The sequence below is a fragment of the Ambystoma mexicanum genome, chromosome 1q (assembly GCF_040938575.1).
Source record: "Ambystoma mexicanum isolate Mex_15411 chromosome 1q, UKY_AmexF1_1, whole genome shotgun sequence".
In the NCBI taxonomy this organism is placed as follows: Eukaryota; Metazoa; Chordata; class Amphibia; order Caudata; family Ambystomatidae; genus Ambystoma; species Ambystoma mexicanum.
This window is the reverse complement of record NC_090922.1, coordinates 1,108,958,253-1,108,984,092: the sequence shown is the minus strand read 5'-3', so window position 1 is coordinate 1,108,984,092 and position 25,840 is coordinate 1,108,958,253. Positions and strand designations below refer to the sequence as shown.

The 25,840-nt window shown below is 47.5% G+C and overlaps 1 protein-coding gene across 4 annotated transcripts in view; it reads right to left on the bottom strand.

Annotated features, from left to right (window-relative positions):
* Positions 1–25,840, bottom strand: part of CCDC18 (coiled-coil domain containing 18) — a 2,185,916-nt gene that overhangs the window by 1,508,606 nt on the left and 651,470 nt on the right. For 3 of the 4 annotated variants that reach the window (XM_069641832.1, XM_069641829.1, XM_069641831.1), the window contains exons 10-11: positions 22,967–23,088; positions 22,669–22,832 (exon numbers count right to left, since the gene is read on the bottom strand). In XM_069641832.1, coding sequence (XP_069497933.1) covers positions 22,669–22,832; positions 22,967–23,088 — 286 coding nt within the window. The remainder of the gene's footprint in view (positions 1–22,668; positions 22,833–22,966; positions 23,089–25,840) is intronic. The other variant, XM_069641830.1, reaches the window with a different exon arrangement.

Below are 25,840 nucleotides of genomic sequence, written 5' to 3'. Positions count from 1 at the left end.
TGGGGGTGGGAGGATGGGTAAGAGCCCCCCACCAGTCGCACTTGTTACGTGGGGACACAACACAGAACCCCCGACACCTGCACATCACTCCCTCGCGCAGGGAACGGATTGGACGCCGCGCCGCAGCTTATCATGGCCTCGGGGCTGTCTCGAACTCCTTCAGCCTCTCGGCCTTCTGTACACCCTGCTCCTCCGCTGATTGCAGCTGCGGGCAGCGTCGCCTCCCTCAGACAGCCTCTTCTCGTTCTGGACGAAAGTAGCCACACTTCCCCTCACAACACAGGCAGCGCAGCACGAAGGCTCCCGCCCCCACAGCGGCCTGCTCCACTCTGCGCATCTTTGGCACACAGTGAATATACTGTGGAGCCGGAGATCGGTCACGCCAGCTCCTCCAGACCGCCGGAATTCTTCTTATCAATTATAAGGGGTTCTGAGTCACCTATCCACTCGATTTTTCGGGTGCCTGCTCCCGGAGACTGCCGCCAGCAGATTCTGTCTTTTCCAAGCGAAGGATATTAAGGCAACAGGATTTTTGTTAGAGCCGGAGCTCTCCCTCAGGCGACCATTTACGTTGTGCGCAACAGCGCCCCCTTCATGGGTCTGTGTTTTAAAGTGACTATATAAAGTTAATGGCAACTGTACCTGTTTCTGGGGGACAGTAGTCAGCCCCAGAAAAACAGAGTCGGTGGGAAGTCTCAAAGACAACCCTGTGTCAATACAAATTGGTGCTCATGGAGTAGGTGAGGCTCCAGTGCCCAGATCACACAAAAGTGAAAACACACAAAGCAAAACACATGTAAGAGTGGGAAAAAAAAAGGCTCACACTCTTACCAGGTGAACAAATAACCCTAGAAATCCAGCAAAGCTGCTGAGGGACTCATTAGGTAAGGGAAACCAGCCATTTATGAGAATTCTCCCCAACAGACATTCCCTTTGATTTTTGCACCAATAAACTTGTTGACTTGCTCTTTTTCTGAGGTACTGGAGAAGGTTCCCTATACGGTACCCATGACAATTTCTCGCCGGATTTAGAGCGTTTAGTAGTCTCTCACTTTCCTCTGTGATCCAAAGGATGAGCTGGGGCATGGTCCTCGTGTGACTTCTTCGAGGGGGTTGGGCCGCATTCTCAAAGATTTGCATCATTGAGGCCCTAAAAGCCTCCCATTTCCTAGGGGAATCATGTTTAGTTGGAAAAGTGATAACCCTTGAAGAGTCAGAAGACGAAGAAGAAGAGGGAGATCGGTGACGTCTTCTTTGTAGAAAAAGATTTTCTCGACCGACTCCTCGATCAAGACTTCTTCGACTTACGCCAGGACGAGTCCCCAGACTCTCCAGGGTCTTTATTTCTCTTCGAAGTAGCATTCGATGTTTCCCTCCTGTCAGAAAACGCTCCAGGTCTTGTATCACCCCTGCGGTTCACGTGTCTCATCCTCACCAAAAGCTTCTGTCCCGTTATACCACCATACAGAAGGCGGGCTTGCGGTATCCACGCTCTACGCACGGAACACATTTGCGTCGGGAACGCAGTTCCCGACGCCTCACGTGGAAGTTGCCATGGAGATTACGTCAGTGGACGCAGCATCTTCCACGTGATAGAAAACGTGTTGGGTCACGTGACCATCTTGGTGCCGGTACTTCAAGTACTTAATGATCTGGCGCCCACTTCTCGCTGCTTCTGATCCAATAGTGACAGTGGTTTTTTCTTGCTCGGATTTTGTGGTTTTGTTTGATCTCGGATTACGTTTACTGGATTGCTCTTGGATTATCCTTACCTGTTCTTGTATCTTGACCTCGGATTGTTTATGGATTATTCTTACCTAGTGATTTGGTTTTGTCGAAATCGGACCTCGAAGCTTGGGAGACCTCTTACCTTCTTTCTTTCCTTCCTTCCTTTTCCCCCTCCAATCCCTTCCCTGTCCTTCCCCAGGGTGCTGTAGGCGTCCTCGTGCCGGCGGGTATAGGCTTGGTGCTGGACTAGAGACTTCCTGAGCACCTTTTAGGCGTCCTCGTGCCGGCGGGAATAGGTGGTTGCTGGACTAGTGACTTCTTACACCTTGGATTGTTTGGTCCACCGAACAGAGGGCAGATACCATCACACTGTTCCTACAGGAAAGAAGAAGGACTTTGCCAGGGACGTTCACTTCCAGGGAAACCAGGGTAAGAAACCTACCTTTCCTTACCATTTTTTCTTTCACTCATTCTCTGGTACTGATTGTCTTTTCTCTTCTTCTGGTCTCCAGAGTACCCCAGTATAGAGGACATTCTTGCATGAAACACTTCTGGTTAAACCGTTTTCTGCAGGTTAGTCTGTTGAGATTTTGTTACGTGTTCTCTTGAAAGGGGTGTATTTGATTGTAATCAGTATAATATTCTGCAGTCGTTGGCTGGAACCTGGAACTAACATCTACCGGGAAGTTGCGGGCCGCTCAGCTCTACGATCCCAACGACTCTACACCATCTTCCGATCAATTGGATTCTTAGACTGTCCTTTCGTACTCCTGAGAATCACATTGGTAGGAAGAAATATATTCTTCACGACGGGTCAACGCGGAATCAGGCTCCCGGAATTCTGACAGAATCAGAAGCCTTATTATGGATGCCGCGAATGACCCGTTGGCCGTTTTGGTTCAGTTAGTGGCCGACCTACGTGCCGACATGATGGCCACCCAGGCTGACACCCACCGGCGCATTGATGAAATGCAAGCTGGTATCAGGGAAGTGGTTACAGGAATACCATCTTTGGCCTCCGCTTCCGCTTCAGGTCAGGCAGGGCCTTCGGTCAGACCTGATTCTACGCATGTGTACATGGCCGCTCAGTTCCCGCTTGCTCCCCCAGAAAGGTTTACTGGGGATCCAAAATCCTTTCGGACATTCATTAACCAATGCAGACTGCATTTCTTGTGTCGGCCTACCTCGTTTCCTGATGCGACTACAAAAGCAGCCTTTGTCTTATCTAACCTTGGAGGTATGGCCGCGGTTTGGGCGAATCCTTTGTTGGAACAAGGCAGTCCGCTGTTGTTCGACTGCGATGCATTGATCAGTGCTATGACGAGGGTGTTTGATACTCGCTACAAGACTCAAGCCACGGATCTGGAATTGCTGAATCTCCGTCAGGGGGACACTCCTTTATTATCGTATTTGGCTAAGTTCAATCAGTTGGTGGCTGAAACTGGTTGGCCGGAAGATAAGAAAGCCGCTCTGTTCTATAAAGGACTGTCGGATACGTTAAAGGATACCATAGCTACGGTTCCGGTGGTTCCTACGTCCTTTTCTGATTTCTTGGATCTAGTACTCCAGATTGATGCCCGACGTACCGAAAGAAAGGGGGAGAAGAGAATGATTACGGTCAATACCACTATATCCCCAATCCCTGTTTCTGGCGGTGACGAGCCTATGCAAATTGGGGCAGTTAGGGGCCCGTTAACGACAGAAGAACGAGAACATCGTAGACGGAACAATCTGTGCTTTTATTGTGGTTCCTCTACTCATCTGCTTAGTGCATGTCCAAAGAGACCCCGCAAGTCGGGAAACGCCAAGGCCCGGTCGTAGAAGGAACCCCTACGCCGAGCTCTTCCCTGCAGGGTTCCTCGTTGTCCACGCCTTTTTATATTGACGTCATGTTGAGTTACGATCAGGTCACTCCTTGGAGTTCTGCAGCTGTTCTTGACTCAGGGGCAACCGGTAACTACATTGATGCCCAATACGTTCGGAAATGGGGTATTCCCTTGTTGTCAAAAAGTGTTCCGGAGGTAGTCAATGCGGTTGACGGTTCAACCCTACTTTCGGGGCTTGTTACTGAACATACCATTCCGTTGTTGTTAACTATTGGCGCCGAGCATTCGGAAATCATCACATTTGACGTCATTATGGCACCGCAATACAAACTCATCCTGGGTTTACCGTGGCTCAAGCTTCATAACCCGGTCGTTAACTGGGAGACCGGGGTTATCGCTTTCAGTGCTCAGCAACGCCCTCGATCCTGCAGTTCCCTAGAGTCCATGTATGAAGTACCTGAAGCGCCTAGTCGGGCGTTGTTGAACTCTGTGGTTACAATCGGAGCTGTTGTTAACACCGTATTACCTGTCGAATACACAAGTTATAAGGACGTCTTTGACAAGGGGAAAGCAGAGATCCTGCCGCCTCATCGGCCCTATGATTGCCCCATTGTTCTCAAACCGGATGCCAAGACACCTTCGGGACGTATCTATTCCCTTACACAAAAGGAAGAAGTCGTCCTTAAAGAATATTTGGATAAAGCCCTCGAGTTAGGTTTCATTCGGCCTTCTCACTCTCCATTTGCTTCACCGCTATTTTTTGTACCCAAGAAGGAGGGGGACTTAAGACCTTGTATTGATTATCGGGAACTCAATGCAGGTACTATCCGTAATCAATACCCGATCCCGTTGATTTCTGTCTTGCTGGATCAGTTAGGGTCTTCAGAATTCTTCACCAAATTAGATCTAAGGGGTGCGTACAATTTGGTCCGGATACGTCGAGGGGATGAGTGGAAAACAGCCTTTAAGACACGATATGGCCTATTCGAGTATTTGGTGATGCCATTCGGGCTTTGCAATGCCCCGGCCACATTCCAGAATTTCATCAACGACGTTCTACGCGACATGATCGACAGATTCGTTATTGTCTATTTAGATGATATACTCATCTATTCTCCATCCATGGAAGATCATGTACGTCATGTTTCACAAGTCTTACAACGCTTGCGGGAGCATCATCTTTTTGTCAAGCTGGAAAAATGTGTATTCCATGCGAGTGAGGTCGAGTTCCTTGGATATGACATCACCAATAAAGGAGTGCAGATGAGTAGCAATAAGGTGAAAGCTGTCTTAAACTGGCCTGTACCCACTTCAAGGAAAGAGTTACAATCATTTCTGGGGTTTTCGAACTTTTACAGGCGGTTCATTAGACAATTCTCTTCGATTGCTGCACCCCTCACCGAATTGACCAGTAACAAGAAACCTTATTTATGGAACGATAACGCCCAAATAGCGTTTGAGTCTTTAAAAGCCGCGTTCACTACAGCCCCAGTGTTGCTACACCCAAATGTCAAACGTCCTTTCGTTGTCGAAGCTGATGCTTCGGATGTTGCGGTAGGGGCTGTCTTGTCCCAAACCTGCGCTGATACCAAGGAGTTGCATCCAGTCGCCTACCATTCGCGCAAATTAACGCCCTATGAGCGTAACTACACCGTTACTGAACGGGAATTGTTGGCCGTAAGAGACGCATTTATGATCTGGCGTCATCATCTCCTTGGGACGGAATTACCGGTCCAGGTTTTTACTGACCACAGAAACCTGTTGGCGTTGCAGTCCCTGACGTGCACCACTGCGAGACATGCCCGTTGGCATGAATTCTTTTCCATGTACAACTTTAGTTTGACTTACCGCCCAGGTGTCTTGAATTCCAAGGCGGACGCGCTATCCAGAAGCCTGGGTAATGATGGTTCACGTCCACAGGATGGGTCTTTGTTATTACCTACACAAGTGGTCTGTAGTTGTGTTCTACAACCCACTTTGAAGTCAACGCTCCAGAACTGGGTTGATAAAGAGCCCACAGAACTGGCAGACTATAACATGGATATACTGCATGGTCTTCCTTATGTCCAGGGTCGAGTTTATATGCCTGATCAGGATACCCGGTGTACAGCTATTTCTTTGTGTCATGACGCTGCTATCGCAGCGCATCCTGGTTCCCAGAAAACTCTTGAACTCCTCAAACGCTGGTGTTGGTGGCCTTCCATGCGAAGAGACGTCTCGCAATATATCTTGACCTGCGCCATCTGTGCCCAGTGTAAGTCCCATTCAGCGAAACCTATGGGGTTATTACAACCATTACCAGTGCCAGCCAGACCTTGGGCGATGATTACCATGGACTTTGTGGTGGAGTTGCCTTTGATTGATGGGTTTGATACCATATGGGTGGTGGTTGACAGCTTTTCTAAAATGTCTCTCTTTGTGCCTTGCCAAGGTCTGCCATCAGCTGCTAAACTGGCAGAGTTGTTCTTGCGAAATGTTTTCAGGTTTTTTGGGTTGCCTGAGATTGTGGTTTCTGACAGGGGGTCCCAGTTCACGTCGCGTTTTTGGAGGCATCTAATGTTCTCTTTGGGGGTAGATGAACGGTGTTCCACAGCGTTCCATCCCCAGACGGATGGTCAAACAGAGCGGGTTAACGCTACCATGGAGCAGTACCTCAGGTGTCTCATCCTTCAACATCAGGAATCCTGGCTAGCAGTTCTTCCTTTGGCGGAATTCGCGTATAATAATTCCAGCCATTCATCAACGGGAACATCGCCATTCTATGCCTTGTATGGGCAACACCCACGCACCCTTCCTCTTGATTGGAAGCTACCTGTGGATTGTCCGGCAGTTCAATCTTGTATCAAAGATTTGTCTCTGGTCCGTGATAGGGTGCTGGAACATCTGAATCAAGCACAAGAACAGGCGAAGAAGTACGCGGATCGGAATCGCCGTCCTGCACCCGTCTACATTCCAGGTACACGGGTATGGTTGTCCACTAAGAACCTACGCATTCCAGGTCGACGATGCTTGTTGCCACGTTTTGTAGGTCCTTATGTTATAAAGGACGTCTTGAGTCCATTGGTGGTCAAATTAGAACTTCCGCACTCTTGGAAGATACATCCGGTTTTCCATGTGTCCATGGTTAAGCCTTGTGTAGACAGCACCAGGATACCGGCTTCTCCGTCTCCGATATTGGTTCAAGGGGTGGAGGAGTATGAGGTCAATTCCATTCTTGATACCAGGGTTTCTCGTGGTACCAGGTATTTCTTAGTGGACTGGAAGGGTTACGGTCCGGAAGCTCGGACATGGGAACCGGAGCAGAATGTGCATGCCCCGTTGTTGGTTTCCCGATTTTTGGCCTCTCGGGGGCATGGGGGTCCTTTGGGGGAGGATACTGTCAGAAAACGCTCCAGGTCTTGTATCACCCCTGCGGTTCACGTGTCTCATCCTCACCAAAAGCTTCTGTCCCGTTATACCACCATACAGAAGGCGGGCTTGCGGTATCCACGCTCTACGCACGGAACACATTTGCGTCGGGAACGCAGTTCCCGACGCCTCACGTGGAAGTTGCCATGGAGATTACGTCAGTGGACGCAGCATCTTCCACGTGATAGAAAACGTGTTGGGTCACGTGACCATCTTGGTGCCGGTACTTCAAGTACTTAATGATCTGGCGCCCACTTCTCGCTGCTTCTGATCCAATAGTGACAGTGGTTTTTTCTTGCTCGGATTTTGTGGTTTTGTTTGATCTCGGATTACGTTTACTGGATTGCTCTTGGATTATCCTTACCTGTTCTTGTATCTTGACCTCGGATTGTTTATGGATTATTCTTGCCTAGTGATTTGGTTTTGTCGAAATCGGACCTCGAAGCTTGGGAGACCTCTTACCTTCTTTCTTTCCTTCCTTCCTTTTCCCCCTCCAATCCCTTCCCTGTCCTTCCCCAGGGTGCTGTAGGCGTCCTCGTGCCGGCGGGTATAGGCTTGGTGCTGGACTAGAGACTTCCTGAGCACCTTTTAGGCGTCCTCGTGCCGGCGGGAATAGGTGGTTGCTGGACTAGTGACTTCTTACACCTTGGATTGTTTGGTCCACCGAACAGAGGGCAGATACCATCACACTGTTCCTACAGGAAAGAAGAAGGACTTTGCCAGGGACGTTCACTTCCAGGGAAACCAGGGTAAGAAACCTACCTTTCCTTACCATTTTTTCTTTCACTCATTCTCTGGTACTGATTGTCTTTTCTCTTCTTCTGGTCTCCAGAGTACCCCAGTATAGAGGACATTCTTGCATGAAACACTTCTGGTTAAACCGTTTTCTGCAGGTTAGTCTGTTGAGATTTTGTTACGTGTTCTCTTGAAAGGGGTGTATTTGATTGTAATCAGTATAATATTCTGCAGTCGTTGGCTGGAACCTGGAACCAACATCTACCGGGAAGTTGCGGGCCGCTCAGCTCTACGATCCCAACGACTCTACACCATCTTCCGATCAATTGGATTCTTAGACTGTCCTTTCGTACTCCTGAGAATCACATTGGTAGGAAGAAATATATTCTTCACGACGGGTCAACGCGGAATCAGGCTCCCGGAATTCTGACACCTCCCCACCGCCAATTTACCTAGTCGTTCCTTGAAAGCTTTTCCTGTCATGGCCTGACAGGACCCGCAGTCTTCGATCCGATGGTCGGGACCCAGGCACCACAGGCAAACGCGATGGGGATCATTAATGGACATTTCCTTCCCGCAATCCTGGCACTTTTTTTAAACCAGTTTTTGGGGTCGAAGGATTAGAAGATGAAGACATCTTGACGAAAAACTGAAGCGCCATTTCAAACACACGAAGCGAAAGCTTTTGGAAAAACAGAACTCAAGCCAACGGGCGCGGCTCAAGCTATTTGTACTGTGGATGACGTTGACGCTCTACGGCAGCCCTCAAGGGACATCGAACCACGACATCGAGCACAGCGCCCACTGGTGTGGAATTTTTTTTCCAAAGCAGCAATGCTGATACGAATACCAATGATGAGGATTATGTGGGAGGACACAATCCATTCGAATAGGTAACTTTCAGAGGGGTATTGTGGGAAACTTAGATTTCACTTGTTGGCATTTCTGAAAGAGTGGAGCTGTGTATTGCTGGCGATACCCTTTCATAGAGTTATGCCCAGGTTAATTTCTTTTCTTTTTTTTAATTAATAATTTTTGGTCTTATCCACAAATACATTAAAATTCAACAATAAAACAATAGTAAATGAACTAATATAACAATATATAATCCAAAACCAGAAATAGTCCAACCTTCCCCTCATCTATCAAACATGTATTTTTTTTCTTTTTCTTAAAGACATTTATTTCAACAATTTATCTCCCGGGTTTCTCTGCTCTTCCAAACTGCATATCACTCCAAGTCTGATTCAAGGAATACATTTCAAATGTCAAATGTTTTGCTCTTTTTCTGTATTCTCATTATCCCTCTCTCAATATTACAAAGTGAGCACATTTCCTGTAACCACATATCTTTAATTGGAAAGACTGCCGACTTCCAATTTCTTAAGATAAGACAAGTCATCCAGATCTGTGTCCTCTCCCAGAATCAAAGGTCCAAAGTCATATTCTCTGTCCACTCCAAGGACTGTATTCATTGTCCTTGTTACATTCGCCTAAAACGATCTCACTCTAACAATCCCATAACATGTGCTCAAGTGATCCTTTCGAATGGCCACATGCCAAACAGACATCCGACTGGCTCAAGCCCTGCTTGCACATACTTTAGGAGTCCAAAATACATTTTTCAGCAACTTCGCCGGACAGGCCCTTTCTTCTAAATTTATTGACAAACAACGAATATTTCGGAAAAATGCATCCCATCTTTATTCTGTCATTTCCTCATGAAGGCGCTCTGGCCAAGTTACTAGAAGCTTTGTGTTCCCCATTGCACCACTACTCATAGGTTTGTACATTTCCGATATGTATAAATATGAATGTATCCCACCCTAAATCTAAGATATCTGAAAAGACATTTTTAAGGATCACTCGATAATTCCTTTGCAGGTAACCTCTGAGTTCCATCAATTATCCAATTCTATTACTCATTAAAGTCCTGGGATAATTGAGCTAGTTGGAAGGAGAAAACATTTTTTATTCATATGGGCTTTTTATTCACATTGGTAAGGTGCCTAATATGCAGAAAAGTACAAAAAGAGTTTGAATTCAACAGTGATGTCGGTGTAACATACAATAAACAAATCATAGTAAAAGTAAACCTTTTGTCTTTATGATTTATGACAAAAACAAACCATTGAACAACATAGACAAGAAAATTGTGACTTGAACATGGAGTTTAAAAAAGGGGGAAATGTAAATACAATTCCCTTATTATGCACACTCTAGGTGTTCTGGAAAAATATACATCTCCCTGTAGCTTTCCCTGGCAATTGCTCTGATTGGTAAAGATGCAGGAGTCTGTAAGGGTGCAGGAACGTCATGGGGCGTCTCGTTTTAAGACCCTATATAGATATGCAAAAAAACAGAAAATATTATTCCCCATCTCGGTAATGGTCAGAACATATCAGACCTTTATGCAATATGAATGTAGCCTCAAATGCATCGGCTGTACAATTACCTGCCGATACTGAAAACCCAAGTCTTGGGTCGTGTCTGGTCTGGAGTGCTAGGCCTTCCCTCCACCTCTTATACGGCTGCTGCTGCGCCTCGTTAGTTCAACAGTTGGGGTGCACCTTTGCCTTGGACCCTTTTTCTTGGTAGTGTTAGCTGTGGTCCCTATGGGTGTAGAGCACAGGGACAGAGGTCTTGTGAAAAAGGGGGAAGGAAAAGACAGGTAATGTGGAACATTATTTGTTCAACGTAAGGGCACCATTTGTGGTGTGCAAAGGGCCCTAATGGATTACCTGGATAAATACCCAGGATACTCGTGGCAAGGAGTGAACCAGGTCGAGCCGGTACGATCTGTCAGTAGGTGCAGAAAACGTCTCCCTCCTTGGTCGTTTCTATGACGTGCGGCTGCCGCTAGAAAGTCAAAGATAAGAACAGCCCGTGTGGAACTGTGTGTTACTCTCACTTCTAATAGTGGAGTGGCATAGGGTACGCAATAAATCTAGAACAAGGGTACCTGCACATGGTCAGCCTGCGGGAAACGTTCTCCCAAACCGATATGGTGTGTCCTGCAGGATCCCCTGTGTTCTCTCCGTATGTAATAAATAAGGCAGACATTGTTGTCAGGAGGGCGTGTGTGTGTGTGTCGTGCGTGTTGTCAAACACGTCTGTTCATACAAACATATGCGAGGAGCTGCTGGTGGCCCTTGAATATGTTATGCCGTGAGTTGTATGCCCAGAAAGCTCAGTGGCGGCATGATTAATGTTGTCGAGGATCCTGTATGTGGAGAGCGCTAATCGGGCTTTAGGATAGTGAATGCGCTCACCTTGTTCGTTGGTGTGGGTTACACGGGGATCTGGACACACGCGAATGCATCTGTGTATAGGCAGCATTCGCGTCTCGCGAGAGTGGAAGCGTGCTGGTTGCTAGGGCACGACAGACATAGGATCTGCAGCCGCATTGGTGCACGTGACCCCGGAAGTTACGTCTCCCGTCTCACTGCGTGCAATGTTGTGTGCTGTTGTCAGGGAGACCAGGCTGATTCCCTTTGCCGTGCCCATCCTGAGTCAGACTCTGGGTCTGTGTCCGTCGATGAGGGGGAGACGTATGCAACTCGGCGCAGTGTGTAAAGTTCATAAATATAAAGCTGCTTCGTAAAATATGTGCCTCTCTTGATTGTGCTATTGTGTTGGCAAATACCTAACTGGGGGCAATAAAGGAAAAGGCAGCCGTCCTAACCCCTTAGTGGCTGCACTGTTGGTAAGGTCTGTGTATGAAGTATGAAAAAAATAGCGCATATCTAGTGGTGGTGCTGTGTCCATTCCCACCATCAGAAATAACTGGAACAAACACGTGTATTGATATGGACAGAACAATGTCTGCTGAATTGTAATCTGGTGTTGAACGAATTGAAGTCTACTCAGTGTACCACCGGTTGAAAAATTTCATTTAATTCCTGGTGGTATGTATATACTCGATGAATCCATCTGGATTCCTTGTGTTGTTAGCTGTGAGTTAAACCAGCTCCACCCTTCACTTTCTCTAGTACCCACCATTTTATGTCGTTGGGAGAGTGTCTAGCCTCCATAAAGTGTGATACCAAAGGTGCTGACAAAGTTTTGCAACAAATTTTGGATCTGTGTTCCGAGATCCTTAAATGTACTGATCTCATTGTCTGTCCCACGTATCTCAAGCCGCATGGGCATTCAATACAATAAATGACTTGGGAACTCTTGCAGTTGGTAAAATCTTTGAGTACCCATTCCCTCTGGCCAATCTTGAAAGTTTTCATTTTCATTGTGAATTGGCATGGCACGCAGTTCCCTCAGGGATGATGCCCTTGTATTGGACGTAACGTTCTTTGCCCTGTTTGTAGGGATTATGCCTTAAAAAGGGAATGCACTAAATGATCTTTAAGGTTTTTGGCCCTCTTATATGCGAATCGCGGTGATGGGTCTCCTGGTAGGTTGAGTTAATGTGCCAATGTTTCTGAACGATACTCTTTATTTTCGCTGTATGTCTGCCGTGCGTTACCACGCAGATGAGGCGGTCATTTGTACATTTCCGATGCCATGTGCTTGGTCCTGACCCCCCAAAGGAATAATGGAATCCACCAGGACAGGTTTTAAAAGAGTCACCACTGGCACTGCTGACCTTAGGGTCCAAGATTCTCCATACGTGCAGCCTTCAAGGCCATTTCTAACCTTCAGGTCACGAAACGAGAGACACAACCCTTCCCCAAATAGGTCCGTAGATACCTCCTTTTCAAGGCACAGCATTTGAACCCAAGGACAGTTAGAAATGTGCTGTTGCAAAACTGCGAACACTGTAGACCCTCCACCTTGAACCAGTAGATTTTATAATTTGAAACCCTGCCAAACTCCTCAATCATGCCCAGGTTCATGTGATGAGGACCATGGGATCACTTAGCCAAAGTAGAATTTTCTATTCTAGCTAGGAAGAATAACATTGGAAATGCTTGAAAAATAAAAGCATGATGTGATAAACATACCCTAAACATATCAAAATTGATTATGCAAGTAGTAGTTTTAGTTCTTTACCTCCTAAAAGTAGTACAATACCAAAATAATACTTATTTAAGTGATACAGGTGATCCCATAGGAAAATAACACCATACAGTTTCTATTCTGGTTCTTAATTGGGTTATGTGGATAATCGGATGAAAATATATGAAAACTTAAAAGCAACATGGATTATTTTGTGGTTTAGAATTAGCATAAAGAATTAGCAGGCTTCTCAAGGACTTACTTGAAAACAATGTTGGAAAGCGGACACATCATTTAACAATACTGGTTATAACCAGGTCACATTACAGTGTTAAAGCCATCTTGTGGTCAAATACATAGTATAACCTCCAACCAGTTGGTTGAGGCAAACAATGTCATACAGGGATCCGCCAATAAAATGTAAATGAGCAGCAGAATTACAGCAGACTTCATACAATTTAGGTGTGCAATAGGTGTGGTAGTTTCTAGCCATTCTTGAATAATAATATATTAAACTGAAGTCAAAGGATTTAAAAATGTTTCTATTAAAGTTCAAGTTTTAAAACCTTTTATTCGAGTAACTGAAAATGGTATACCGAGATGGGACAATGAACGGGCTTTTAACGTCGCATAGATCTTCATCAGATGGTAAAAAGCAAATGTGAAGGGTACAAAAAAAACATTGCTTTATATCCATGGCTGGTGTGCAGTGAAAGCAGTGCTGTGATCATCTAATTTATACATCTACAAAGCAGAACCATTAGGTTGCAAACAGGGCAGTTAGAAATAGTGTAATGCTGAAAGGATTCTCACATTTACATAGATAAAGAAATCCAGTCTTGTGTGGGCTCCTACCATGTGAACAACTCTTTCTAATGCTGGGGCTAGTGAATGTGTGTGCATTTCTGCTAATGTTAAACATGTCTCCGAGTGCAGGATTTAAAATGTTGGAGGAAGCAAGAGTTACAGTGCATTCATTTCAAAAGTAAAACTACATTGCTGAAAACGTTTGGACAAATGATGAACATTTTCAATTCCTGGCTGCCCAGGGTGAAGGCCCAATACTGACTGACTGCATGTATTGTACATTGTAATGCACATTGTGAGAAACCTGAAGGTGTCCCACCTGCTAGTCCCCGGGGATCTGTCATCCAGGGGGCAAGGACATAGCCATCGTTTTTGGATCCAGTTCCTGGGGGTGGTCCAGTGTGGGAGCATCACCTGGGTGAGGGGTCTTGTGGGAGTGTGACACCGGATGGCAAGAGGCAGTATCCCTTCCTTGTAACACCTTTACCCCTTCCTACCAGGTAGGATACTTCGGAACTCAACCCCCCTTTCACAACACAAAAATGTTCACACAGACATCTTGCTATGAGAAAACGCAGACTAACAAACAAGCTGTATATCGGACATGTCCCCAATACAATGGTCAGGCAGGGTCAGGCAGATACTGACCATCACGCACACCTGACTTCCATTACACTTTGCAAAACACAGATAAACGGCAGAGCACGAGAGCACACTCTGAGCGAGGCAAAACATACGAGGACGCAGCAGTTCCAAGATGGCAGTTTAATACGAGGCAAAAGATGTTGAAACATAAGGGGATCGCAAGGAGGGAAGCGCCCTTGACCTTTTCGACAAGGAACCGGTACTTTCACGAAAACTAGAGAATAGAAAGCGTAAGACCAGGAAACCAGGCTGAAGAATCCTGCATTGTGTGTCAGAGGTACCTGGGACACTCCTGTGTCGATAATCAAGGTGGGGAGAATTGCCTGCTGCCATGGTACTGACCTTGGCTCCTACAACAAAGCAGCTCCAGTGAAATCAACACAGCTGGTGAGTGGGGAGACCGATACCAAACCGTTCTGTGTTGAAGCCAAGGTTGCATGCAGCAACATTGTATGAGCACTGAAGCGAACAGTGTATGAAACGCATGTGATGACCAATGCCAGTAAAATTGAACAACAGATGAGTGATTGAACTTTGAAACCAAGATACGATACCTTTGACAAAGTGCTCCAGCACCGCGTGCGTGCTCATTTGAAAGTTTCTGGAAGGTATCCACCTGAGAGGTGTCAAAGGCGAAAGAGTGGCAAAGGATTGTAAATCGACATGGTCCTGCAACGGGTCAAGCACAATTCTGTGCACAATCAAAAGACTTCGATGTTGATGGTGTCAAGAAAGTTGATGACAAAGTAGATAAAAGTTGGTCTGAGCCTGAACGAAGGAGATCAATTGAAAGCTTTGGGTTAAAGCAAGTTTGTGTTAAAGTGAATTAAATTGTTCCGAGCCCAGAGGGAGGAGACTGATTGTGTTCAAATTAATCGGAGACCGGCTGAGGGGGATCTGGGGTGAACCATGAATCACCCGGGAAATTGGATGCATGGAAATCCTACGAGCATTGTGTTAAAGGGGATCTGAGCACAGCTGAGAAGGATCCAAGGTGAATAGTGGATCACCTGAGAAATGGAGTATGTCTGAAATCCTAAGAGGAAAATAACTTATTGTTTGTTGCATCAGGCCCTCTGAAAGAAGAGACTTTGAAAGGCAAAGAGACTTGGGCACGGAAGGCCCTGATGCTAATGTTTGAACTGCACCCCTCGTATTAGAGAAGTCCGACTGTGGTAAGCTCAAGTATGCCACCCTGTCCTGTGCTGAAAACATGGGGAAGGGAGGCAAATGGCCTGAATATACAGGACATATTATTTCTTGAACACTTCTTTCTTTTACATAACATTGGTTCCCACACTATTTATATTTACAGGTAAGGATTGGCAATCTTTTTTTTTTTAAGTATAGGCCTTTTTGTTTTGATAATACACCACTAGGACTGTGCTATTATTTTTTTTCAAATTATTTTTATTGACAATACTCAAATGAGGCTGAGCAAGAGTGCTGGCCCAACCGGCAATAACATCAAAGTGAAACAAGTTGTCAGTAACATTTTCTGCATTTCTTCTTTTTAACCTTAACTCCCATCCCCCTAACCCCCCCTCCCACCCCTCCCCCCCAAACATTTAACTTGCCAAGTCTTGGGGTATTGCAAAACTTTCCAAGCTTAGGAGTGAACACTCGCTTATCACATGCTTGTATTTAATACTCTTGAGACAGCGGGGCCCAACAAGAGGATCGTTAAACAGTAGGCATCTTGGGTTCGTGGAAGGTGTAAGAGGGTATGCCATTACTACCCAGCTCTGTATGCATATTACAGCCTCATGGTAACACAATCATCATGCAGGAGAACTGCGGTCCATTCTTGCACAAACTCAGACATGGTGTCCTTTGCTATAGCGGTAAGTTTTTCATATATGAAGATCATCCTGAGCTTACAGAGCCATTCCTCTTTAGAGGGGGCCAGGGCGCTCTTCCACTTTTGGGCAAGCGCCACTCTCCCTGCTCGCAGCATTGCACCGATGACCTTGGGATACACATTAGTTTCAGTCTCTGGCATGGGAACGCCCAGCAGAACCTCTAGCGGGTGGAGTGACGGGCTGAACCCCTCAATGTCTTTAATCCAGCTGAGCAATTCCGACCAATAGACCTGTATGGCCGGACAGCCCCACCACATGTGAAACCAGGTTCCCCGTTGGTGGCAGAATACAGCCCTCCAAGTGTGGTCGTCTAGTGGCATGCCCAGCCTTTCTTCCCATATGTGTTTGAAGGGTTGTCTACCCTCTAGGTCAGCAGTTATCAGAGCTCCATAAAACTTGGATACCGAGCCCTTCCGAGTTGTGCTTTTAGCCAATATGGTTTCAAATGGAGTGAGGGAGCGTCTAAGCTGGTCAGCCCACCTAGGGTGTGTCAGAATTCCCTTCAGCCGCAGGTATTCAAAGACCGTGGGGGGTCTATCTGCTAAAGCCTCACTCAAGCTTTCATTCTCTATAAAGCCCTCTTCCCGCAGGAGTTGGGAGACCCTCTCCAACCCCATATCTGACCAGGCCTGAGTGTCTTGGAATCCCCTAGAGCCCAGATCTATGGGGGGGCCCCAGAGCGAGGACAGCGGGGAGGGCCACGTTGACACTAGTTTATTAGCCTTGTTGGGCTTCCATTGTGCCCACAGGGCTGCCAGGGCGGGGTGAGTTCTTATCTGGGATGGAAGACTCCTTGGAGGAGCCCATAAAAGGTCTCTAACTTTTTTCGGGTGGGTGTGCATGTCTTCGATATACGTCCAGTAAGTACCCATATCGTCCCGTATATGCTCCAACATTACCCGGAGCTGGGCTGCTTTGTAATAAAGCCGGAAGTCGGGGAGGCCGAAACCTCCATGGGTCTTCGGGAGGGTCAGGGTGGCGGTCCTGATCCTTGGCCTCTTACCGTTCCAGATGAACATAAGAACTCGAGACTGAAGCACCTCGAAAAAGGACTCGGGTACCACAGTGGGAAGCGCTGCGAATAGATAGAGGAGGCGGGGCAAGATATTCATCTTCACTGTGACCATGCGCCCGAGCCAGGAAAGCGTGAGGGGTGTCCAGCGCCTGAGGTCCCTACTGATTTGAGAGAGGATCTCCGGGAAATTGCTCTGGTATAGTTGGGATAAATCTCTGGGGATGGTGGTGCCGAGGTACCTGGTAGATATCCGTTCAATTCTGACCCCAAGCATGTCGGAGTTGTTTCCGATGTCTTGATCCCCCAAACCCATGGGCATGATACTTGATTTGGACGTATTAATCTTCAGTCCCGAGAAGGAGCCGAAGAGGTGTATAAGATCGAACAGCCGGGGTAGGGAATCTTGGATGTTGGTTAGGTAGCTCAAGATGTCGTCTGCGAAGAGGGAGAGCTTAAACTCGCAGACGCCGCAATGTATTCCCGTAATTTCCGGGTCATTCCTAACCGCTATGGCTAGAGGCTCCATTGCCAGGGCATACAGTAGGGGCGACAGGGGACATCCTTGCCGAGTGCCCCTAGAAAGGGAAAAGGGTTCTGAGGTGCCCCCATTGACCAGCACTCTCGCCACGGGGCCATTGTAGAGCGCTGCGATCCACCCACAGAATTTGTCACCTAGCCCCATCTTTCGGAGAACCCTACCCATGTAAGGCCATTCGACACGGTCGAAGGCCTTCTCTGAGTCTAGTGAGAGGAGGTACCCTTCCACTCCTTGTCGAGATGCCTCATGCATGAGGTCGAGGGTTTTTCTGATATTGTCCGACCCCTGGCGCCCCGGGATGAAGCCCACCTGATCTCCATGCATCTAGGGTGGGGAGCAGTTTGGCCAGTCTATTCGCTAGGAGCTTGGCTAAAATTTTCACATCGGTGTTAAGAAGGGATATGGGGCGATATGATTGGCAATATGAGGGATCTTTGCCCTCTTTAGGCAGGACAACAATCAAGGCTGACATCATCGAGGGAGGTAGGGAACCTTGGTCAAGTGCCGCATTGAACATCTTAGCCATAAATGGGGCAAGCGTGGACCTATATGTCTTGTAGAATTTGACTGTGAACCCATCATCACCCGGGGCTGTGCCGCTCTTCAAGGAGGATATGGTATCTATTACTTCTTCCGGGGAGATGGGGCTCTCGAGTGAGTCCGCTCTGTCCGGGAGAAGGCCCGGTACAGGGAGGGAGTCCAGGAAGCTATTGACGTCGTTCCCATCCCCTGTGTATTCCGAGCGATACAGTTTTTTGTAGTATAGCCTGAATTGTTCCGCTATCTCGGTATCTCTCGCGGTCGAGTCCCCTTCCGGGGTGTGAATTGAGTTCACCCTCCTGCTATTTCTAAGGTCTCGAAGTCTCCAGGCCAAGATTTTATCTGCCTTTTCCCCCTTCTCCATATACCTCTGCTTCAAAAAGGAGAGCTTCTTCTCCGTTTGACCCACCTGGAGGTCTGCCAGCTTAGTTCGCAAGCCCTGTAGTTCCTCCCATTGCCCGGGGAACATCTGTGACCTTAACTTCCCCCCCGGTTGGATGGCCTCTATTTTGTCCTTTAACACTTTCTCCTCCCGTTCCCTCTCCTTCTTTCTCCCGGATCCAATACCTATGAGGGTGCCTCTAATAGTTGCCTTAAATGCCTCCCACACTCCCATGGTTCCAACCTCCCCGTTGTCGTTGAGAGTGAAATAGTCCTCAATGGCTATTAGGAGGGATTGACGGATCTCCCTGTCCTTCAAAAGCAGGTCATTACACCTCCACCGGGATCCGGTTGCCGGGACAGGGGGAAGGCCAATCTTAATCCTTACCATATCGTGGTCGGACCATGGGACAATCTCCACTCCAGAGCTCGTGACCTCTCCCTGCAACGAGGCATCGGCTAAGATATAATCTATGCGAGAAAAGGCCGCATGTGTTTTTGAATAATATGTGTAGTCCGGGTTCCGACCCATCTCACGGATGCACGTGTCAGCCAAGCCCAGATCCCCATTAACTTCCTGGAAGGCCATCGCCAGCTTCTTGTGGTGACTGACATTGGGGCAGGGCTTATCAGATTTCCTATCCCTCTCAGGGCAAAGCACCATGTTGAAATCTCCCCCAACCAGCAGGGTACCCTCAGAGAATGACATTATTATCCCTCTCATCCCTTCCCAGAAGGTGTCCTGCGCTTCATTCGGAGCATATATGCAGACCAGAGTGAACAAGCGCCCCCTCACCTCCCCCTTTACCATGAGATAGCGGCCTTCCGGGTCTGCTTTTGAGGCTTTAAACACAAAGTGGGCCCCAGGGGAGATCAACAAGGCCACCCCCCGCTTCTTTGACTGAACGGAGGCCGAGTACATCTGAGCTATGGGTTTGGCCCTGAGCTTAGGCTCTTTTCCACGAACCCAGTGAGTCTCCTGCACAAAAAGAAAGTGAAGCCGCAGCCTCACAAATTCTCTCACAATTAGAGACCTCTTCGTGGGCGAGTTAAGTCCCCGAGCATTCAGTGACCCCACTGTCAGGAATTGGAGCGGGTCATCCATTAAAGCGCAGAGAAAAGCTCATAGCTCCAATTTTAGAATAGCAAGCGTTTTTACTCCCACAATACTTCCGCAGCCCTCTGTTGGCTCGAAGCGGCCCCAGGGGTGCGAGGACACCCGAAAGACTTGGCACACTGTAACCGTAACCCCAACAACATAACTCCCCCTTTTTCCCCCCTCCCCTCTCCCCCCAATCGCCACCAGTGCCTCCCCTCCGCAGGCTCACTAACTCATCATAGCCAACTTTCTGAGCCCCCCCCCCCCGGTCCAGTATAAAGTACAAACAGCTACTACATCACCCTCCACTTGCATAGGCAGTTTTCGGTTTAGTCATCTGTCGCCAAATGTTCGCCTCAGCTATTTGGAGGGCTCGGCGAAGCAGGGGTCATTCTCCTAAATTTTCTCTGGCCTCGCACTCTGCGCCTCTCCTTGGGAGCTTTGTTCCCGCTAGGGCCTGTCGGTGCTCGCTCACGTTCCTGCTCTCCCGTTGCCGTGTTTACATTGTCCAAAAGTTCACCTGACACTCTTTGAATATCATCTTCTGTGATCAGGACGTATTTGTAGCCCTCGAGTTCAAAGGAGAGGGAGAAAGGATATCCCCACCTGTAGCGGAACCCCTTGGTTTGAAGCATCTTTGTCAGAGGGGAGCATAGGCGCCGTCTTGCAAGGGTGAAGGCCGACAGGTCTTGATACACCGAAATCCGGGCCCCCTCCCACTCCACAGGACCCTTCTTCCGAGCCAGTTCCAAGATCCTGCTCTTTTCCGAGAAATAGTGAAAGCGAACTAGAACAGATCTGGGGCCTCTGGAGGGTGCACCTGCTCTATGGGCCCTGTCGATGGTTGGTTCGCTAGTATTCGCCCCTTCGAAAAGTGCCCCTATTACCGCATTGACGGCCTTGATGATGTCTGATTGAGTTTCCCCCTCATGCTCCGGGAGGCCCAGAAAACGTAGGTTGCAGCGGCGTTCCCTATTTTCCAAATCGTCCATTTTTAAAGAGCATCTTTCTTCTCTTCTCTCGAGCTCCGACAGGCGCATGTCGAATTGCGTCTCAAAGATGTCGCTTGAGGCCGTGGTGTTCTCTAGTGCCTGGACTCTGTCGTCAATATTGTCCACTTTTTTGTCTAAGGTGTCCAGTCTCAGAGCGATATCCGCCCTAAAGCCTCTAATTTCTTCCAGTAGGGCCGCCATGCCTCTGGTGACCGTGCTAGTATCCGCTGGCTCTTGCTGCGTTTGGGTCGCCATTCCGGGCGTCCTCGGGGGATCAGGGGTCGTGCGTCGAAACCTTTGTAGGGATTCTCTCCAGCTCATCAATTCCACTCAAGCATCTCTGCTCCGCGGCTGGTCCCTCTGGATATTCAGGGCCGGCGAGGCCCGCCTGTCCTCCCCGAGACCGTGTCGTCCGGGGCGGGGGCCTCCGACTGATGTGTAGCCGGGGGCGAAGACCCAGCCCCCGGGGCCCACGGACTGGTTTCCCCCCGCAGGTATAGAAGTTTTCTCCGGAGGATTCTCTCCTCGACTCTCCCCTCTCCAAGTTACGCAGCTGTGTTTCCGTCGAGGTTGCAAGGGCCCTCTGCACGCCAGCGGGTGGGCGCGGGGTGTGGTCTGCCTGCCCGGCTGGTCAATCCGCCTCGGTAATGCGGTTTACAGGGGGCGCCCCGTCGCCAAAGGTCCCTGCGGGGTTTGCGCCTATGTCGCCGGCGCTCCCCAACCCCGCCCCCGGCTCTCCCTGCGGCGCCGTCTGCTCCCGGGGGGGTCCTCCGGATTGGGCCTGCACTGCCTCACCTCATGAGTGTAGGGCTTCCACTCATGGAAGGCCGTGGTTTGTCAATATGGGCCAGTGTGAGCCCTCACCAGATACTCCAATTCGCCCTGCGCGGGCTCCTACAGGTCCAATCCCCACTCTTGGGGGCCGCCGTGCTGCGCTCCTCACCTGGTCGCCTGGGCCTCGTCCGGGTCCTCAGCTCCGCCGTGCTCTCGGGGGGCCGCCCCTCGTCTGCGGATCCCCCATGGGAGCCTCCGGGGACACCCGACCTCCACGCGGCCGGGGGGGGGAGGGGGGCCGTCGGCCCGAGTTGTCCGCCCGCTCGGCAGGCCTCGCTCGAGCCCGGCGTTGGAGCAGATCTTCGCGGAGCCGCGGCGCCGCAGGGAGGAGGGGCCTTGGTCCCGCGAAACTCGGAGGCCCCGTTCTCCGTCGCGGCTCCACCTCGGGGTGCCAAATTTGGGCCAGGGGTGCCCGGGGCACTCGTGTGGGTGGGGGTGATGTCGGTTCCTCCCTCCGGGGGTGTCTGGGGGGGCTCAGAACCCAAAAACCGCGCCTTGGAGGGGAGACGAGCCGAGATGCGTTAGATCATCTCTGCGCCCCCTGGTGGACTCCCTGTGCTATTATTTGATGGCTGTAGCTTGCTCCCATCTATAGATTTAGGATTAGATAGGCGTTTTTCAAACCCTTTTCGAATTTCAATAAACATCCTTGAAATGTGGTCACTTGTTTCCGTCTTACAGTTGATTGCCTTCCTTACAATATTCAGCAATCACATTTGTGTAAAAAATGGATCAAAGCTGTGCTTAGCAATGGAGTATAATGACTAGCACCTACAATTACTTGAGGGTAAATGTACCAGTGTTCACATGGTATAAGTTAGGATTCAAATTTCATCATAGTGAGTTATGAAAAACACATCTCTGAAACCTCCGTTCATTAGGTTTCTTTTGTTTCTTGTTTTTGGGAGCACTTTAAATACCTTTAGTGTGTGCTGAATGGACTGGTTAAATTATACAAATCTGACAATTATTTTAAGCAGTATAATATTTACAACTAGTCTGTCTTCAAGCTAATGGTTCTGCTGTGTAGAGTCATAGCTGCTAGATAAAAATTATCACAACACTGTATTCCTTATATGCCATCCTTCGATGTAAAACTCCAATTAGTTTTACTTTTTCCATCTTTTGACTAAAGTCTATGTAGCTTAGATTTGTCCATCTCACTATAATATTTTCAGTTAATACAATAAAAGCTATCCAAACTTGAATATTCATGATTTTTTTTAAACTACTAACAACGACTAACCTTTTGTGTCTATTAGAAAGAAATTACAATTGTCTACTTAATAAGTATTTTGCACTCACCTTCTTGATTTGCAATTAACTTCACAGGTTCTGTTTCTAGACAATTTGCTTCCCCACTTCCTTGGCTCTCACTAAATAATAAAGGGGGCTGTGCGAACCTGCTGTTTGGTCGGTTTATTTGCACCATTTTACTTTCTTCTGGTTTCATTGGTGGCTGACTTCTACTGCAGATGAAATGGGTGGAACAGATAGGAAATCGGTTTTTAAAAGGCAATTTACAAAATTAAAAAACACACATTAACCAAGTTAACAATATCCTTCATAATTAGAAATGAAAACACAACTATCAAAATGATACCTTCGCTCTGCAATGAATCTCGCGGAGTCGCCACTGGTTGTAAACACATCTGCATTGGTTTTGGAAACATCAAGCTGGTTCATCGTACCTTTCCACTTGGAAGGAAAGGGTCCATTTTGAAACTATAAGATTAAAAATAGGAAACTGCAAATTCACAAGGAATACGTCATAATTTCACAGGCCATTATCATGTAGGCAATGGCAAGCATATAGCAAAGTGTTCAAGAGCAACTTAACATGATGGTTAGTCTGGCAGATTTTCAAAGCCAATGAAATGTTAAGTGCATGTGTTATTTGCTTGTCTTCGGAGGGGGCACATCAAGAACAACACTTGGTGGTTCACTCATGTCTCCATTAAAAATATTTAAGGTGCACCTTCAAGCGGGAACAGCAACAAGCCAGACCATTCCACAATTCAATTCAGAGGGAACAATTTAAAAACAAAATAAAGCACAATGCTATTGATAAACAACCTTAATGGCCGACTTTAACATTTTTTCTTTGCCCTTTGTAGAAGTCGTTGAAACATTCAATCTTTCCAGGATTACAAACTTTGACCATCAAATATACAGTGGAAGTTGTTAAATATTCTATTTATTGGCAAACCTAAACTTAAACAAATGAAGCCCCACTTCTTGTGGTACAATATGGATAAGATCAGAGGTTGTTGAATGTTTTGGCCGGATTTGTATTTAAAACTGTATATCTTTTCCTAATTGAATGTACAAGTATACATTTCCTCCATTAGAAAGTCTTAATCATCTAGTAAGTATTAATTTAATAAGGGGTAAAGGTACTTTATTCATGAATAATCTTGTATCTCCTAACAATCATGATCTCTGTCTTCGGCTGGAGCCTCCCTTTGTAACAACCTCCCTGCCACTCTGAAACTTGAGAAGAAGCATCTCTGGTTCCAGAAGCACCTCAAGACCTTCCTCTTTGCTTCTGCCTTCGCTCCTACTCTCCCCTGCTAATCTGAGCTCTCTTGGCACTGCGCACCTGGTCTACCCTCTGGCTTCCAGGCCCAGGTACCTGCTCACCCTGCCATCCACCTGCACTGCCTCATGGCTATCCCTTGCACTGGGGTCTGTATCTGTAACCATACTGCCCCCCCCCTTTTCTCTGCAATTACCAGACACTCCCTGTCTGTTGCCTTAACCCTAGCACTTGCCACCTGCTGGCTGCACTACCATCGTTTATTGCTTTTTATTATTTATCATTTATCCGTATTACTTGCTCAGCACTTTCCTCTTTTCCCCTTTCCCTTTCCCATGCACTTGCGAGTTCTCAAGGTCACTGAGCCTAGTAAGATTGTTTTGTTCTCCCCTGTTCCCCTCCCTTGCCTGATCGCACCCTGAAACACTTGTGTGCAAGCGCAATATGAATGAAATATCAATATCAATAGGCTACAATAACTCCCTATGTAGGAATTCTTGCAGGCTTGATAATACACCTGAGGCTACATTTCCCAGCTTCCTCGCGCTGCTTTTTATTCCCCAATCAGGGTGAAAGCTCTGGCGCATCAAAGACTGTTTGCGCCGGACATGTGGGCGCTGCTGTCAGATTGCGGCTTTCCCCTTTTGTTAAGCATGGTATTGTATGTGATTTCCTGTTAGCTGCTCCACAGTTGCCTCCATTAGCGTGTTCGTATGCAATGCCTGTTAGTCGAGTCTCTTGGTTTGTCGCGTAATTAGTGTCTTGTGTTTAGGGTTCCTTTCACTTGGGTGAATACCATACTAGACCTGTGGGATCTGTGGCATTATGGGCACCGGGAAGGGAATCCATCCTTTAATTATCATTTAATTTAATTATTGACAGCTTGTGCAATTAGCTGAGGGGGCTGGGCCCCTTGTGAAACAGTCAACATACATAAGAAACGACAAAGGGGCACCGAGATTTTGGCTTGTTGTTTATCTATGGAGAGTCCTAGTCCCGAGGCTTATTCCGTGATGCCCCAGACGGGTGTGGAATACCCTACAACAATGACGAACCAAAATTCTATAAGCACAGTCCAAGATCATGGGATTACGCGTGTTAACGTTTCTACTAATGTTGTTCCCGTGCTTCCATATGCACGTTTATGATCCCATGACTGCCCAGTAAAACTCTCAGACAATCCAGACAGAGGATTCGACTCTGGCACTAGAACGCATATATCCCAATCATAGGCTGAAAGAGCAGGAGGCTAAGGTAGATTTTAGTCGAGCTTTAGGTGATAATACTCCTCCCTTGAAGGTTTCACTCATTAATATGTGCCATCTGGTTCAGCATGCTATTGCTTCGCTGGAAGGATACAAAATGCTTAGTAGATTGCAAATGTGCAAGCGGCGGGGGCATCCTTCACCTATAAGAAAACGCAAAACATGCACATCATTGATGCGTTTGCATTGGATAGTTGCGATTATGCACTAATCAAGTTAAGCATTGACAATAATACCTCTATGAGCTGGTTACTACTCTATAGGCCCCCCGCAGACATCTGCTCAATTTGTGGAACTATTACTGGTACTACTCAGCGACTTTTTAAAACCAACCTCATACATTCTGCTGGGTGACTTCCATCTGTGGGCCTGTAATGCCCTTGAGGCACTAGGCTTCACTCAGCATGTGAATGTACCAATGCATAGAGAAGGTTAATACCTTAGATTGGGTCCTCACACACAACCTCTCCATCTCTACAGTCATTTCTGCTCCTCGTCTTTGGTCGGATCACTTTTTGATCTCTTTTGATCTACAGCTTTCAGGAAAATGCAGCGGGTTGATGTTAACTCTAGGATAACAAAAAAGTAGAGGAACTAAGTGACCACTGATGCTTTTATGTCTTGTGTTACCACTATGCTCGTTAATTTGGCACCAACTTCTGATACCAATGAA